Here is a 17,100-nt window from a genome sequence, read left to right on the forward strand (position 1 = left end):
TATATCAGTTTTAAAATATACAAAATGGATTAATATAATTACCTAAAAACATTGTTTTGTCTAAAATAATCATAAAATAAAATTTAAATTTTATATACGTATTTCAATCAAAATAATAATTTAGTTGATTTATATCAAAAATTGATTTAAAATATGCATATACTAAAAAAAATATTTTCACTAAAATATTTTCCAATAACCATTATTAAAAATGTTTTCAATATATATAAGAAAAATACAAAAAAGATTAATTTTATATATTAACTTAAATTATGGTTTTTATATATCTATAAAAACCATAATTAATTATATGGTTTTTGTTGTCGAAAGGCTATTCTATTATTTATATAATGAGCCAATACAATTAATTATATGATGACATATATATGATACATAATAGTGACTAGGGCTGGCGTTCAGGTATCCATTCTGGTTCGTTTCGGATCTGTTTGAGTTTTGGGTTTCCAGTATCAAATATTTCAGCCCATTCATATATTTCTACATTTCAGTTATGACTAGGACTGGGCGTTTAGGTATCCATTCGGGTTCGTTTCAGATCTGCTTGGGTCTTGGGTTTCCGAGGTCAAAGATTTTAGCCCGATTCAGATATTTCTAAATTTTAGTTCGAATTATATTCGGATCTTTGCGGGTTCACTTCAGGGTCGGATAACCCATTTAAATTTTTTTTTTTAAATTCATTATATATTTTGAATTTCTTAAAATCTATAAAAAAATAATATATTGTATATAAATCTGAATAACATATGTCTAAATACCTAAACTTAACATATAAATTGGTTTGGTTTAAATTTTGGATCAAAAATCAATAATTATTTTAAATATTTTTGGTATTTTGAGTGTACTTCCACTATGTTAGATATTTATATTTGACTATTTTATATATTTTCAAATATTTAAACCAACCTAAAAGTATCATATATATTCTAGGTGTTTTTTATAAAAATTAAAACTAAAAATAATTAATATATATATAAGTATATAAATCTTTTTCAGATACATTTTGATATCCAAAATACTTTGGTTCGAATTGGTTATGGTTTCGGTTGTCTAAATATCACAATTTTGAATAATTTGGATATTTAATCAATTTTGGTTGGGGTTTGGTATTACTCTTTCGGATCGTGATCGGTTCGGTTCTTCAGATTTGAATTTTTTATTCAGCTTTGATATTGACATGAAAAATAAATAGCAATATATTTTTGAAATATACACCCGCACGAGTGTGCGGGTCAAAATTTAGTTTAAATAAAAATGTAAATATTTAATTAATATTGAAATATGTCACATTGTTTAAACAAAATATTAATGTAAAAATATTGTAAAGTTGCGTTCTAAAACATTTATTTTAACTGCAAGTAAAATAAATATGTTGATTGGAGGGGAATAAAATAAAGCTAGAGAAGCACATAGTTTACCAGAGACACCTTATGTGTCAAATTTATTATAAAGAAAATTTCACAAAATTAAATACATTCAATAACTATAAACAAATAATATATTTCATAAAAGTGAAAAATAATATCCGCGCTTTCGAAGCGCGGGTCAAAATCTAGTTTACATTTAAGATCTTTGTACAAGCCTAGCCTTTTTATTATTCGGCTCTTTTTTTTTTTGACTAAGTTGATTAATAGGCCTATAAGAGGAAGGCCCAACCTACAGTGGCAATTCCGTAAAATTCCCCTACTCAGTCGTTCTTAATTCCTAAGCAAAAAATTCTCTCTCTGTTAGCACTTTCTTAGAGCTAACGTCGTTCGTCCTTCGATCTCCGATTCACAGATTTAAGCGAAGATAACACGAGATCCGAAGGGCACAACATCCTTTCTTCCGCTGTAATCATGGTGAGTAGTGACAATCTCTCCTTCTCTACTCTTTCGATCATCTCCAGATCTCGAGTGAATCTAAGCGTGATTTGAGTTATGGATCGTGTAATCTCAGATCGCTTTTCGATTTTGTATAATCTGATATCGAGTTGTGTTTAATGTTGATGGAATGAAATCGAGTGTACATTTTGGTTTGTGGAATTGAATCAAGGATTATGATGAAGATCTGGAATCGGGATTTAAGATTTTGATCTGTTTTTGATTTACGATCTTTGGTTTGTTAGTCTAGTACTGACTTCTGGTTTTTTTTTTTGGTTGAAACAGCCGCTCAGGCTCGAGATCAAGGTACTATTTCTTTACTTGAGGACTTCTTGTAGATCATTCACTCTGGTTTTATTCTGTGTTAATAATTTGTTCTTTTTTTTTTTGTTTTTGTATCAGAAAAAATTAGCTCAAAGGTCTGAGAGAGTGAAATCTGTGGATCTGCATCCTACAGAACCATGGTAACTTTCAAGCTTTCTTATTTGTGGAGTTGGACAATTTTTTAGTTTTTTTTTACCTTTTATTTTATACACTACTAGTGACTGAATGGAACCTGTTTTGCAGGATTTTAGCAAGTTTGTATACTGGAACCTTGTGTATTTGGAACTACCAGACACAGGTGTGTGAATTACTTTATTCTCTTTATCTGTTTTCTTATGCATATTTTTTCAGTGAACAATTTTGTGAAATGGAATGACCTAAACTGCAGCTGAAAGATTATTTTTCTCAGTGTATTCTATGAGATTTCGCAGTGTTACCATAGATTTTTTACTGTTTCTTTCTAATTATTCCTGAAACTTCCTCCTATCTGAATCTTGCTTGATGTTCCTCAGGTGATGGCAAAATCTTTCGAGGTGACCGATTTACCAGGTATTCAATTTTCGTTCTTTTGCTTCTTTAGTTATAGCGTTTTAGTTTTAATTCTTTCTTGTTATGTAGTCTTGTTTAGTTTGTTACTTTTACTGATTTCTTGTATTATGACTTTGCAGTTCGGTCAGCCAAGTTTATTGCACGAAAGCAATGGGTTGTGGCTGGAGCTGATGATCTGTATATCCGTGTATACAATTACAACACCATGGACAAGGTTAAAGTGTTTGAGGCTCATTCAGACTACATCAGATGTGTGGCTGTTCATCCAACCCTTCCATATGTTCTGTCATCTTCTGATGATATGCTCATTAAGCTTTGGGACTGGGAAAAGGGTTGGGCATGCACTCAGATATTCGAGGGACACTCGCACTATGTGATGCAAGTCACATTTAATCCAAAAGACACCAACACTTTTGCCAGTGCATCACTTGATCGTACTATAAAGGTTCTGAAATGCTCTATGCTTTTAATTCGACTATGGCTTAGTCCGGATGTTTCCCAAACGTGTTAGCTCATTCTATGTTTACATGTTTTTCATCTCCAGATCTGGAATCTTGGTTCTCCAGACCCGAACTTTACATTGGATGCCCATCAGAAAGGAGTCAATTGTGTGGATTATTTCACTGGTGGCGACAAGCCCTATCTAATTACAGGCTCTGATGATCACACTGCTAAGGTCTGCTTCATCTTCACTGCTCTTTTAGATGATACATTTCTACGGGATATTATGTGCTTTCAGGTTATTTACTAGTTGAATTTCGGGAATCAGGTCTGGGACTATCAAACAAAAAGTTGTGTCCAGACCCTGGACGGGCACACACACAACGTATCTGCGGTATGTTTCCATCCAGAGCTTCCAATTATAATCACTGGTTCTGAAGATGGCACTGTTCGCATTTGGCATTCAACTACGTACAGGTATCTTGATATGAACCTTTTGTTTGTTGGAAATTTTGATAATTTATTAATTTAATACGTCTTGTATGCCTGTGTAAACCATGTTTAGTTGGGCTTCATTCTTGCTCATTTTTCTGCTATTACCAATTACTTATGTTGTCCTTCCGTCTGTAATTCAAACTTACTGATGTCTGTTTTCTCTTGCAGGCTAGAGAACACATTAAATTATGGCCTCGAGAGAGTTTGGGCCATTGGTTACGTTAAAAGTTCACGCCGGTAAGCTTTTGTTTTTTTTTGCTTCCTCTGATTAATAACTGATGCTTGTCAGATTTATTTTTCGGGAGTAAAATGTTCTCTTGTGTTGATAGTAAAACAACAATCAATGAACCTTTTCTTTGTTTTTTGGAACCCTTATGGTTGTTTTTCTACTCCCTAACTTTGAGGATTTGTAAAGATTAGGGTTCTTAGATATTGAGAGCTCTACTTGTTTTAAAACTCCATTGAAATTTTCCTTTCGGAACCATAAACTTTGTTGTTCTCACTTCACAGGGTTGTGATCGGATATGATGAAGGAACCATCATGGTTAAACTGGGACGAGAAGTTCCTGTTGCTAGCATGGACAATACTGGAAAAATCATATGGGCTAAGCATAATGAAATTCAAACTGCGAACATCAAAAGTATTGGTGCAGATTACGAGGTATTCTCCGTTCTTATTTCCTCTTATTCTGTGCCAGATGATGACCTATTTTGTTTATTTGTTTGCCTGATGGTGTTATGTTTTTCTTCTCTAAATTAGGTTACAGATGGAGAGAGGTTGCCCTTGGCTGTTAAAGAGCTGGGGACCTGTGATCTATATCCACAAGTGAGTGTTATTATATAATTTATTTGGGCAAAAAGAATTCTGCACTCTGTTCAATGGTTTCGTGATGTTGTGGGCATCGCTAAGCCGTGAATATATATCTGTTCTTGACTTATTTGTGTCTAAAATCTGGATATTCTGAATCTCAGAGCTTGAGGCACAATCCGAATGGGAGGTTTGTTGTAGTCTGTGGAGACGGCGAGTATATAATCTATACTGCTTTGGCTTGGAGAAATAGGTCATTTGGTTCTGGACTGGAATTTGTTTGGTCGTCTGATGGTGAGTGTGCGGTTAGAGAAAGCTCATCAAAGATTAAGACATTTAGCAAAAATTTCCAGGTTCGTATTCGCCTTGTCTGCCCTAAGAATTCTGTTAGAGCATGGTTATTATTTCTAACTGTCTAGGAGATCACTATTTTCGTATCTTGCTCATTCACAAAAGATGTTTTCAGGAAAAGAAGAGTATCCGCCCCACTTTCTCAACTGAGAAGATCTTTGGAGGAACCTTGTTAGCTATGTGTTCAAATGATTTCATCTGCTTTTATGATTGGGCTGAATGTAGGCTTATTCAACGTATTGACGTCACTGTAAAGGTATCCCAGATAACTTTGCTCAGTTTGTTGTGAGAAGTTTCCTTCAAGACATATTTGATATAGTTGAAGCTAATGTCATTACCTTCAGTTGGAGGTTGTCCTCGTTTGTCTCCATACTTAGTGTTCCCATGTAACGTTTGCAGAATCTATATTGGGCTGACAGTGGTGACTTACTAGCCATTGCTAGTGACACGTCATTCTACATCTTGAAATACAACGTGAGGATCCTGTCCAACAAATACCTTTTATCTGTGAATTTCGATATGGTATTCTTTATGCCAGTGCTTACTACGGTGTTCCTGTTTTACAGCGCGACTTAGTAAACTCACATTTTGATAGTGGAAGATCTACTGAGGAAGAAGGTGTTGAGGATGCTTTTGAGGTTCTTCATGAGAATGATGAACGTGTTAGGACAGGTTTATGGGTTGGTGACTGTTTCATATACAACAACTCTTCCTCGAAGCTTAACTATTGCGTCGGAGGCGAGGTATAATGCATATCTCTTGGTTACTTTAGTTTGACCGTTGTTAAGAAAATTGTTTTGATGATAGTTGCTAACATCTTGATACTAGGTAACCACAATGTATCATTTGGACCGACCAATGTATTTGTTGGGCTATCTTGCAAGTCAAAGCCGGGTCTTCTTGGTAGACAAAGAATTCAAGTAAGTGCCTTAATTTGGTAATGTTTATTTCAGATTTGGTTAAGACGTTTCTGATTTCTATTCTCCTGTTTTTATTTGGGGATGCAGTGTAATAGGATACACCTTGCTGCTAAGCCTGATTGAGTACAAGACTCTTGTGATGCGAGGGGATTTAGACAAAGCCAGTGAAATCTTACCTACAATTCCTAAAGATCAGCATAACAGGTACTTGTTATCAATTACTAAAGTCAGCCTAATTGTGATTATTTTCTGCGACTTGATCTATGCACTCTAATGTTAAGCATAGCTGTACACTTATCAATGGTTGTTTCGTGGTCATTCTCTTTATTTATTTCGGAAAATTTTCCAATTGTCAGTGTTGCTCATTTCTTGGAGTCGCGAGGCATGATTGAAGAAGCTCTAGAAATTGCAACAGATCCTGACTACAGATTTGAGTTGGCCATACAACTGGGTAGACTTGAAATTGCACAGGTATGAATAATGTGTAATGATTATGCATTGTTACTTCTTTTGTTGTGGTGATATATTAACGTGTTTTTCTATTAAATGGTTGTAGGAAATCGCTGTAGAAGTACAGAGCGAGTCTAAGTGGAAGCAATTAGGGGAGTTGGCGATGTCATCTGGGAAGGTATGGTTTTTATTCGATTAAGTGGGAGCAGAGAGCAACATAATCTTGGAGTATTAAACTTATCTACTTCCTGTCTTCTGGATTGTCTCTGGTGTAACTCTTTTGCGTTTTCATGTCATCATAACAGCTGCAATTAGCAGAGGAGTGCATGAAGTATGCGATGGATCTGAGTGGCTTGTTACTGCTTTACTCTTCTCTGGGAGATGCTGAAGGTGTGTTAAAACTTGCAACACTTGCTAAAGAGCAAGGGAAGAACAATGTCGCCTTTCTTTGCCTATTCATGCTGGGCAAATTGGAAGATTGTCTGGACTTATTGGTGGAGAGGTAATTCATTAGTAGTATTCACTTTGGAAATCAAAACTAGTGTGGCTTTGGTTATCTGTGTGACAATACTTTCTTTCCCCAGCAACCGGATACCAGAAGCTGCTCTAATGGCGAGATCATACCTTCCGAGCAAAGTATCTGAGATAGTAGCTCTTTGGAGGAAAGATCTCAGCAAGGTTATTCTTGTCCTTGTGCTGTTTGGTGTTAAGGAGAGATATGTTGACAAATTTTCACTTGTCCTACAGATAAATTCAAAAGCAGCAGAATCTTTGGCTGATCCTGAGGAGTACTCAAACCTGTTTGATGATTGGCAAGTTGCTCTTTCCGTCGAAGCAAAAGCTGCAGAGACAAGGTAAGCAAGCAGCATATCATTTGTACATACTGCATTCACTTTCTAGTGAGATGTTCAAGTCTATCTTCTAAATAGACTATTCTTCGTTTACAGGGGAGTTTATACAGCAGCAGAAAATTATCCTAGTCATGCGGATAGATCTTCAATGACCCTCGTGGAAGCCTTTAGAAACTTGCAAGTTGAGGAAGAGGAGGAATCACTTGAAAATGGAGATATGGATCACGAGGTGACCCATTTTCTTTTCCAACGAAGTGACACTCGGTTCATTTTTGCTGTGTAATGTATTAACCAACTCGTTTTCTTGATTACCAGGAGGTGGTAGGAGAAGAAAACGGAGATGAAGAAAAGAATGATGATGAGGGTGTAGAGGAACATCACCACGAAGAGCAAGAAGAAGAAGGAGTTGTTGTTGATGGTGACTCAACTGATGGAGCAGTGCTTGTAAACGGAAGTGAAGCTGAAGAAGAGTGGGGTACGAATAATGAAGGAAACCCATCAGCCTAATAGCAAGTTCGGACAAGGCTGAATTGTTTTTTTGTCTTTCTGGTGATTAATTTGATTCCCCCAAAAGATAATGCCGCCTTTTAGAACATGTTTTGTTTGTTTCCGTGATTCTGTGAATTCATTTGCCTTTAGGAAACATAATACCATGGTTTTTGAAACTATCTACTTCATATTTTTTTGGCAAGGTACATTGTTTCTCGGGTTTCAGCTGTTCAACTTTTGAAACTTACAGATCTTTCTGGTTTCTTTGTGTGTGTTTTTGCAGTGCTTACACCACGCCAGTAGGAGTTTGGCTGCAACAATGGAGATGTATCAACTTTCTTTCTCTTTCTGAGGATTCATATGAGTCAGACTCGGATATTGGAGCATCCTTGAGGTGTTTTTGAGTCCTCTGTAATAAAACAAGTCCTTTTGTTTTCTCTGAATATTATAAGATTTTTTCTTGATGATTTAGATGAAAAGAGAGTTAAGGGAAACGGTAGTGTTACTTTATGTTTGTCTGTTTTGCACTGAGACTGAGATTCTTATTAGTACATGGTTTTGTTTTCTGTTTTTTCTTGCAAATACTTTCAAATTTTATCTGATTGTTTGTTTTATCTTCTGGCCTGAAATGATTTGTTTTAATTTTGTCGTTGTTGGATGAATAATCTTTCGAAGCTTTGTTTTTCAAGAAAACTACCCATCAGTTGTCCTCTTTTGTCATTTGTTTGTCTTGCGGTTTTATTTTTGATAACGTGAAAAGATTAGATCTTTCATGGCCTAGGAACACTTTGGATTCTGATTCGTTGAATTAGCTCAAACCTAATAGATATAAAACAAATTTCAATAAATAAGAAAGCTATAATCTTACGAGATATCAACAATTATAAAAAATTATTAAAAAAATTATTGGTGTGACTCAACTCATAACAATAAGATTTATAATAGCTTTGAACAAAATAAAGAGATTTATAATAGCATTTTAACCCATTTTTAAAATTAGAAATTGTTATTTTTCTTTATTTATAAAAGAATAAAAATTATATTTTATTTTATAATTAGAGATTGATATTTTATAAAATTATATTTGAGTAAATATGAGCTCTATTAAATAATTTTTCATTTTAGAAAAAAAATAGCAGATAAATTTAAATTTCTTTCAGTTATTTTGAATGTTAATTGTGTATTTATGAATTGCATTTCTTAAAATTAGTAGGTTGTAATTAAGGTTAATTGTGTGTTATGAATTGATTTTCTTTAAATTAGTAGAGACTATAACTATTGTTGGGAAAAGAATCGAGAATTATCGAATAATGGACTGATGCAATGTATTTTTCTGAAAGGAGAAGGAAATACGAACCTTTGTGTGAAACAATAATAAGAAACTGACACATGTCCCGAAAGCCAAAAGAATAATAATAAAAAAAATATCGATAATAATATTTTCTTCTACTTAACCTCATCAGACAGAGAGAGAGAGACCAGTTCGCTCCTCCGGTGATAGGTTTTTATTCTGCTGCTCCTTTCCGTAAGTCCCTCTCATTTTCACATTCTCCGCCCGCCGCTCACGTTCCTTTCTTCACTCGTAATTTCTCGGACTAGCTGCTCCGATTCTAGGGTTTTGAAATCACTACTTGTTTAATCTCTCTTGTTATTATTTTCGTTTGATTTCAATAGTGAATTACAACGCAAAAGACGAACCCTTTTGTAGATTAATTAATAGGTTAACAACAGATTCTCACTATTGTTGTAGATCTGTAAACTCTCTTTTCCTTTCTTCATCTAGGGTTCTTGATTTCAATAGCGTTTTTGTTTTTGTTTTTGTTTTTGTAGGTGTGTGACTGTTTGTTTGTATTCACTCAAAAACAATTTTTCCAAATGGGAGACTCAGAAAACGCTCAGCCACCTTCAAAAAAGAGAGGTGCTTTGAAGCAGATATCTCGTGAGAATCCAGATGATGATGATGATGTTTCAGCTGGATTGGAGAGTGGGACTTTCAAGAAAGCCAGTGATGAGGTTTTGGCTAGTAGGAGAATCGTCAGAGTCAAGCGCAAAGAGCCTTCCTCTGCTCCACCACCTGCTGCAGCAACAACCAATCCCTTTGCTGGAATTCAATTGCTCCCTACTGCACCTGCTTCAACTGCTTTTGGAACAACTCCACCTCTGGCTGAGTCTAAGTTGGCTCCTGCTGAAGCCGTAGTTGAAGACAATCAAAAGGAAACTGATGCAGATGAGGACGGTGATGAAGTTGAGAGTAAGAAGAAGGTTGATGATGTCAAAGACTCTGCTCAGGAAGTGACTAAAGATGATAATGAGCGTGGAAAGACATCTGATGACCAGACTACTCATGATGATGTTAAAGAATCTGCTGAGGAAGCGACAAAAGATGATAATGAGCGTGGAAAGACATCTGATGATGATGTAGACAAGACTGTCCAAGGAACAGACCAAACTGAGGATCTTGTTCAGAAGGAATCAGTTGGTGATCAGACTGAGGGAAAAGAAAAAGAAGGTGATGAAGCAGAGAAGAACGGTGATAAGAATGGCTCAATGACTTCGTTCCAACAGCACTCAAGTAGCAAAAACGCATTCACAGGGCTCGCCACTACAGAGTCTTCTGCTCCTAAGTTCTCGTTTGGTGATGGTTCTGGATCTCCCTTTGGTTTAGGCCTTTCAACCACCAACACCCCTTCTCTTTTCGGTGCATCCATCATCAAGAAGAGTGAAGGTAGCGGGTTTCCTTCAAAAGAAGAGGTTTCAACAGAAACAGGAGAAGAGAACGAGAATGCTGCCTTCTCAGCTGATTCCATCATGTTTGAGTATCAAGACGGAGGATGGAGAGAGCGCGGTAAAGGAGAAGTCAAGGTAAACGTCTCAAGTAACGGTGGTAAAGCGAGGCTAGTCATGAGAGCTAAAGGGAACTACAGGTTGATCTTAAACGCGAGTCTCTACCCGGAGATGAAACTTGCGAGCATGGACAAGAAAGGAATCACATTCGCTTGTGTGAATAGTGAAGGCAAAGATGGTCTCTCTACATTTGCGCTCAAGTTCAAAGACCCAACGATCGTGGAAGAGTTTCGTGTAGCTGTTGACAAACATAAGGGTAGTAAACCAATTGAAACAGCTCCTCCTTTGAAGACACCTGAGAACTCTCCTACCGCTACAGATGCTTGAAGAAAGGTAAAGAAACATGTAGCTATACTTCTCTTTGCCTTTATGTCTTTGTTTTGTTACATTCGAGTAGTTGAATTTTGAGGCAGAGAAAATTAGAGATTTGAAGAAGTTTGTTGTTGTTTCTTTTCTACAATTGTTGAGACTTGGTGGGTTACCTTGAGACTTTTATATCTGCTTATTACTCTATTTATATGAACCATTTGTATGCTTCCTTATATCTGTCTTTGATCCTGTTTTGTAAGGTCGTTCTTAAGAGAGAGATTTTAACAACTTCGCCGGATTAGACAGAAACAGACCAACTGACGACACTGTGCTAAATAAATGTGAGATAATATGGGCTTAAGCATTCATATGTCACTTACTATTAGCGGGCCTGGACCCAGATCTTAAACATTTAAACATTTGGACTCAACTATAAGTTAGATGAACTCAACAATATAGTTAAAAAAAATCGATTTGGGTCTGTGTCGGTTTTTCTTTCGGGGTCAGATCATTCAGATATATAATCAAAATATATGGTAGCTTTTGGGTACTTGTTCGGGTATACTTTGTAACTTTTGTGTACGTGTTTTGGCGTAGGTCGGTTCGGATATTTTTAATCTAAAAACTCTCTGAAATACTCAGAATAGATGTTGCTCGAAAAATAGATTGTTCCTTTGTTCTCCCGGATCTTGCTGCTTCGGACTTTCAATTGTTTGGGCCATTCACCATAGGAAGTTTCTTTTCTCGATGGGTTGATCAAGATCGTCTCCATCGTCTCTCCAAGGTTCTCTTTCTATGTCTACATGCAATTGTTCTATCTCCATTCTGGATCTGTTTTATTTGTTCATGATGTCTTAGTTGTAAGCTTGTGTTGTATTTGTCTTTCGGTTAGTATTATGTGTTCATATTATGTGTTCATATTATCTTCCGGGGATGTTTGTCTACTCCGCCGGACTGTTTTTCCGGGTTTACTTGTAATCGCCGGACTGGTTATGTTCTCATGTACAAGTTCTTGATGTAATCTTCAGAATCAATATAATCAATCAGTGTTTAAAAAAAAAGATGTTACTCGAAAAAAATTCAGGATAGACCTGTTGACTCGAAAATATTTGAAATCCAAAAATACCTAAAAACTCAAAAATATTCAAATATCTGAAATATATCTAAAATTTTATCCAAAACTTGTATCAAAGATCTAAAAAGAGCCAAAATTTTATAGGGGTTCTTTTTTTTGTAACAATTTTTTTTATAGGGGTTCTTTCAAAAATGACTCAAAACTTTGAGTCAAACACAAAAATAACTTATATTTTTTTGAATTTTTGTTTTGCCTTATTTCAACGAGAAATTTCCAAAAATAACACTTTTATGATACCACTTTTCATATATACACTAATCAATTTTACCATTAAAATTTTAATAGGTAAAATACCATAATAACCCTAACTAATTAAACCTAAAGATATCTTCTTCCCCCTCTTTGACGAGTTCTCCGGTGCTGAGGAGTTCTCCGGCGAGATCGTGGTGAGTTTTACGGCGCGAGATTCGACGATGATGACGAGCTTAAACGAACAAGACAATCTCTATGACAAACGCTAACGAAGTCACCGGGTAATCGATGGTGATCGTTATCACTCTCTTCGCCAGACTCCATCACTTTCTATTATCCAGGTAGGCATACTCTCTTTACGGGTAATCGTTGCCCAGTCAGCAGCAAAATGATCTCTCTATCTATGTATCTCTGTATTATCTCTAAACCTATAGATGTTTATGAACCCTAATCTTATCTACGTGTCAGAGTTCGTGGATTCTCCTTGATTCCTCTCCTCTTTCGATCTGATTCCAACGCAATTGGAGCTCACAACGTTTCACTATCTCACAAGGTTCTCTGGTGGGAACCGAACGGATGGGTGTGATGTTTATGATATCGAGGACTGGTAGAAAGTTCCGGCCGAAGGTTTCGACTGAATCTGCTTCTTCTCCAGACTCTCCAGAATAGCTGAATCCGAAAATCAATCGTTCCGCCAGCTAAATCAAAAGGTAAATGTATGTAAATCTGATTCTGGTTTTGGAAGTTGAGATCATCGTGAAGAAAAAAATCTGATTTTTTTTTGAGGAATTGTGTTTTTTTTTTTTAATTTCAGGCCATTGTTGGTGATGCTGCTTCTGGGTTCTCGGAGTCGTCTTTGTTTCATGTGTCTCCAGGTTAAGCTTCTTGACAGAATCGTATGCTTTTTGCTGCACTCGAGCTATATTTAAATTTGGGTGCTTTATTTGCAGATCATGAAGTTTCCTTTGTATTGAGTCTCTATCCGAATGGGTACTCCATTGGCAAACCCTCTGAGGTATTTATATACTCATTAATATTATATAGTATGAGTTTGTTATCTTGTAGTTTCTCGTATTTGATTTTCTTATTTTTTGAGAACCAGGCTGTGCAGCAGACATCGTTTAGAGATGCTCCAAAGGTCTTGCATCCGTATGATAGAGCAGCAGAGGGTCTACTTTCGGTAAATATTTGTTCTTTTTATATACTCCCTCTGTTTTTTAAAGATGCATTTTCTAGGATTTTCACACTTATTAAGAAAGCATATTAAAACTTAGTTATTAATGCATAATTTTTTGTAATTTTATATTTTCTATATTTTTAAACCAATAGGATTTCAAGAAATGCAATTAATGTTTTTGAAACACACAATTTTTCATTATTAGTTGACAAAATATGCTTTGAAAACATGAAAAATACATCTTTTTGAAACAAAAAATTTTCCTAGAATATATATCTTTCTGAATGATTACAAAGTACTTAGAAACTGAGTTTTGAGTTTGTATAGAGACACACTAGATCTTCTAACTGATTTCTTTTATAAACATTTATAAAGGGTTTATAAATTTTATTAACTTCTTTATAAGCCATCTTACAAATAATTAATAAACATTTATAAATGATTTACAAACTTTATAAATGATTTATAAACTTTAAACTGTTTGTTTATAAACTTTACAAAAGATTTATAAACTCTTATTAACCCTTATTGATTATTTACATATTCATTGGCTTTGTTGATTTTGATAGAACATTAGTTTGTTATGTGATCCATTGAGGTCTCTTTTAGGCGAAATAGCATCTGTTGAATCTGTGTCTGACCTTTAGAAGCTTATGTATGTTGCTGTTAAAAACAACGTGCATTTTTTTATGAATTCTTTATTTGGATGCAATCAGAAAGATGTATTGCCATGACTTGGATATTCTGTTTATAATGCTAAAAGGTGGATGCTTTTCCAATGACCATGATGTTTGGGATGTGCTCTGTACTCCAGTAGTTTGTGAGTTTCTACAGGTTTCTCTGTGTTTTTTTTTCTGTAGTCTAATTCTGTTTCTGTTTGACGTGTGCAGCCGATGAAAACTTGCGTCTTTACGGACTTCCAAACGGGTCATGGGAGGTTGATCTCCCTGTCGACGAGGTCCCTCCTGAGCTTCCTGAACCAGCTCTTGGCATCAACTTCGCAAGGGATGGTATGGCAGAGGAAAACTGGGTTTCTCTGACTGCAGTTCACTCTGACTCTTGGCTCATCTCTGCTGCCTTTTACATTGGTGCACGTTTCTCTTTTGATAAAAACTAGAGGTATAACTTAACTACTATACAAAAGATCATTTTAATTTTTTTGTGTCTTTGGATAGAAATTAGAACAACACATTAACTTGAAATTTGATATCTGAAGTTATGGTTTAACGAAGCCATGAAATAAAGAGGCTTTATGGGCAGTGTTGTGTGATTTGTTCAAGGATGTTAAGAGTTTTACTCTTCAAGTAACTTTTACTTAAAAGAGAAACATATGATTTTTGTGATGCTTTTGTGGTTTGTATCTAAGTTTGCTTCTGATTCTTTTCATCTCAGAATTCATATTCAGGCATAAACTTATGGAGCAGTTGGGTATGAAGGTTTTGTTTATTTCCTGAGTTGTATCTACACTGGGAGGATAAAGCCATTTCCTTTGGAGGTTTCCACTTGTGTTGACTCTGTTTGTGCTCATGATTCTTGTTGACCTGTTATTGATTTCGTTGTTGAGTTGATGTATGCTTCATCCATTCTCCAAGTGCCTGAGCTTGTTTCATCTTTTCAGGTGTGTAAATGAAGCTTTCTCTTTGTCTTCTTGATTCAAAGATTGTTTAATTTTAACAGTTTATGTTGTGTGTTTGCAGCGGAGGCTTTGTAACTTTGTGGAGAAGTAAAAGCCATGAAAATGTTTGATCTGATCATCTGGTGTATCTTTATAAAGACATATAAATCTCTTGTAATTATTATTTATAAACTTTTATAAATTAATATATTTGTTATACCAATTATGAACTTTTATAAAGCTATTTATAAAATAGTCACTACAAGAAAAATGCGTTTTAATAGCGGACGAATAACGCTATATAACGATACGATAGCGGTTTCTTAAGCGCTGTATCATCGCCCGTCATAATAGGTCGAGGGCATTAAATAGCGTTATTTCGTTGTGCTATCTTTGCTTCCGTTACGATAGCACTTTTATTTCTGCAATTAAATATTCTTTAGTAGTGTATATTTTTTGTTATTATTTTCATCATAAAAAATTAAAAAAAAAAAAAAATTAAAAATTAGAAACATAATAAAATTTTAAATTTGTTTATATATTTAAATTTTTTATTAAATAAAATGATTTATAATTAAACAGATTTACAAAAACAAAATATGATTTACAAATTAAAAATCTTAAACCAAAACCTACTAAACCTACTAAACCAAAAACCTAAACCAAGATTAAACCTAATTACTAACTAAACCTATCCAGCCGCCGCACATCCACCTTCATCGTTCTTCAGCTTCTGATCTTCAGACTCTTCGTGCCTCCACCTCCTTTGCCGCAGAGCTCCGCCTCCACCTTGTCTGTTCGCTTACTCCAACCATCACGAACTCCTCCACCACTTCTCTTTCCCGTTTCACCATCTTCTCGCACCACCACTTCTCTGACTCCACTTCTCTTTCCCGTTTCACCATCTTCCTACTTCTCCCTAAAAACCAAAAAACGTTTCAATCAATTTTGAATCCAGGTTTCTGGGTCACTGTAGTAAGAAATAACAAGAACATACCTTGCTGAGAATCAAATCGAAGAAAGTAAACACGGCTAGAGGTTGCGAGAGAGAGAGAGAGAGAGAGAGAGAGAGAGAGAGAGAGAGAGAGAGAGAGAGAGAGAGAGAGAGAGAGAGAGAGAGAGAGAGAGAGAGAGAGAGAGAGAGAGAGAGAGAGAGAGAGAGAGAGAGAGATGGTGGTTGTGACTCTGGAACGGCAAAAGAACGGACGTGGTGTGGTGGTGGTGATTGAGAAATATACAGATTCAAAGGAGAAGAAGAGATTTGTTTAAGATCTGAAACTAAAAAAAAAAGATGTCGTGACAATGAAAGAGAGAGATGTGTGATTGCTAGCCATAGGATAAAAAATAATCAATGGTCAAGATTGCTATCCTTGTGTTTGAGAGATTGACCAATAAAAAGAAGGAAAAAAATAAATAAAACATTAATTTGTGGCCTTTAGATTGAAATCAATCAATGGTCTAAAATTAACTCATTAGAAAACTGTTTCTTTTCATATAATTATAATTTATATGTAATTTCGACCAAAAAATATAATTAATGTAGTTATAGTTTGGAGGTAAAGTTTCAAAAAATATTGAAAAATTTATAATTTTTTAAGTTATGAATCAATTTTATAAGGGTTTGGACTATGAGGGTTAAAGGGTTTGGATATTGATTTAAGATTTGATATTAACTTTTGAAAAATATTACTTTTGAGTTTTATTAAGATTTAAAGTTAAAGTAAAGATTTGATGTTAGATATTAGAGTTTAAAGTTTGTGTTAATAGTTTAGGGTTTAATGTATAGGGTATAAAGATTGAAAAACCAAACATAACATTTCAAATTTTAAAATAAAAAAACTTGAGTTCAAATTCAAGATTTGAAGTTATATTACGAAAATATAAGAGTTTTAAGGTTTATATTTTGAGTTTAGTGTTTACAATTTGTTTAGGGTTTAGAGATTTAAAAACCTAAATATAGCGTTTAAATTGTTTTGTTATCAAATATATGCTATCATAGCGTTTCAAAATATACTACTCTATCATAGCGTTTCTAAAAATACAAACGCTATCTAAAACTAACGGATATGTCAATTATAGCAAAAAACGAAAAAACGCTATCCTGGTCTGCTATTAAAACGCATTTTTCTTGTAGTGAGTTATATAAAGCTCTTATAAACCCTTATAAGATGATATAAATCATTACAAAATTGATAAATGGTTTTATAAACCTTTATAAATAGTTATATAAATATTTAAATGGTTTTAGAAACCTTTATGTTTTTTTTATA

The 17,100-nt window shown here is 34.7% G+C and overlaps 2 protein-coding genes and 2 long non-coding RNA genes across 8 annotated transcripts; all 4 read left to right on the top strand.

Moving 5' to 3' along the window:
* The first annotated feature begins 1,709 nt into the window (after nucleotides 1-1,709).
* LOC108806595 (coatomer subunit beta'-2) lies at nucleotides 1,710-8,128 on the top strand. 2 transcript variants are annotated; one of them, XM_056988694.1, is made up of 25 exons: nucleotides 1,710-1,859; nucleotides 2,166-2,186; nucleotides 2,283-2,344; nucleotides 2,448-2,502; nucleotides 2,717-2,753; nucleotides 2,873-3,198; nucleotides 3,298-3,429; nucleotides 3,523-3,671; nucleotides 3,858-3,926; nucleotides 4,200-4,350; nucleotides 4,450-4,515; nucleotides 4,662-4,850; nucleotides 4,964-5,104; nucleotides 5,248-5,322; nucleotides 5,415-5,591; nucleotides 5,677-5,768; nucleotides 5,856-5,972; nucleotides 6,125-6,239; nucleotides 6,325-6,396; nucleotides 6,524-6,720; nucleotides 6,803-6,896; nucleotides 6,966-7,072; nucleotides 7,166-7,298; nucleotides 7,385-7,618; nucleotides 7,842-8,128. In XM_056988694.1, exons 1-24 carry the CDS (start codon nucleotides 1,857-1,859, stop codon nucleotides 7,574-7,576), a joined length of 2,772 nt encoding a protein of 923 aa, XP_056844674.1. In that variant the 5' UTR covers nucleotides 1,710-1,856; the 3' UTR covers nucleotides 7,577-7,618; nucleotides 7,842-8,128. The 2 variants fall into 2 exon arrangements, with proteins under 2 accessions (XP_056844674.1, XP_056844678.1); XM_056988698.1 differs by having other exon boundaries at nucleotides 7,385-7,544.
* An 825-nt stretch (nucleotides 8,129-8,953) lies between these two features.
* Nucleotides 8,954-11,757, top strand: LOC108814803 (nuclear pore complex protein NUP50A). Of its 4 annotated transcripts, XR_008935719.1 has the most exons (4): nucleotides 8,954-9,083; nucleotides 9,389-10,735; nucleotides 10,972-11,052; nucleotides 11,309-11,757. XR_008935719.1 is itself a non-coding variant. In XM_056988707.1 (3 exons), the coding sequence occupies exon 2, from the start codon at nucleotides 9,434-9,436 to the stop codon at nucleotides 10,727-10,729; it is 1,296 nt and encodes a 431-aa protein (XP_056844687.1). In that variant the 5' UTR covers nucleotides 8,954-9,083; nucleotides 9,389-9,433; the 3' UTR covers nucleotides 10,730-10,735; nucleotides 11,309-11,756. The 4 variants fall into 4 exon arrangements, 3 of the variants coding, with proteins under 3 accessions (XP_056844687.1, XP_056844685.1, XP_056844682.1); XM_056988707.1 differs by lacking the exon at nucleotides 10,972-11,052 and having other exon boundaries at nucleotides 11,309-11,756; XM_056988705.1 differs by lacking the exon at nucleotides 11,309-11,757 and having other exon boundaries at nucleotides 10,972-11,237.
* A 392-nt stretch (nucleotides 11,758-12,149) lies between these two features.
* On the top strand, nucleotides 12,150-13,260 carry LOC130503277 (uncharacterized). Its single transcript, XR_008940723.1, has 4 exons — nucleotides 12,150-12,748; nucleotides 12,853-12,913; nucleotides 12,989-13,053; nucleotides 13,141-13,260. It is a non-coding gene; the product is annotated as an uncharacterized LOC130503277 (long non-coding RNA).
* A 540-nt stretch (nucleotides 13,261-13,800) lies between these two features.
* Nucleotides 13,801-15,037, top strand: LOC130501717 (uncharacterized). Its single transcript, XR_008939862.1, has 4 exons — nucleotides 13,801-14,035; nucleotides 14,106-14,334; nucleotides 14,608-14,833; nucleotides 14,913-15,037. It is a non-coding gene; the product is annotated as an uncharacterized LOC130501717 (long non-coding RNA).
* Nucleotides 15,038-17,100: the final 2,063 nt, after the last annotated feature.

The sequence above is a fragment of the Raphanus sativus genome, chromosome 1 (genome assembly GCF_000801105.2).
Source record: "Raphanus sativus cultivar WK10039 chromosome 1, ASM80110v3, whole genome shotgun sequence".
Classification (NCBI taxonomy): Eukaryota; Viridiplantae; Streptophyta; class Magnoliopsida; order Brassicales; family Brassicaceae; genus Raphanus; species Raphanus sativus.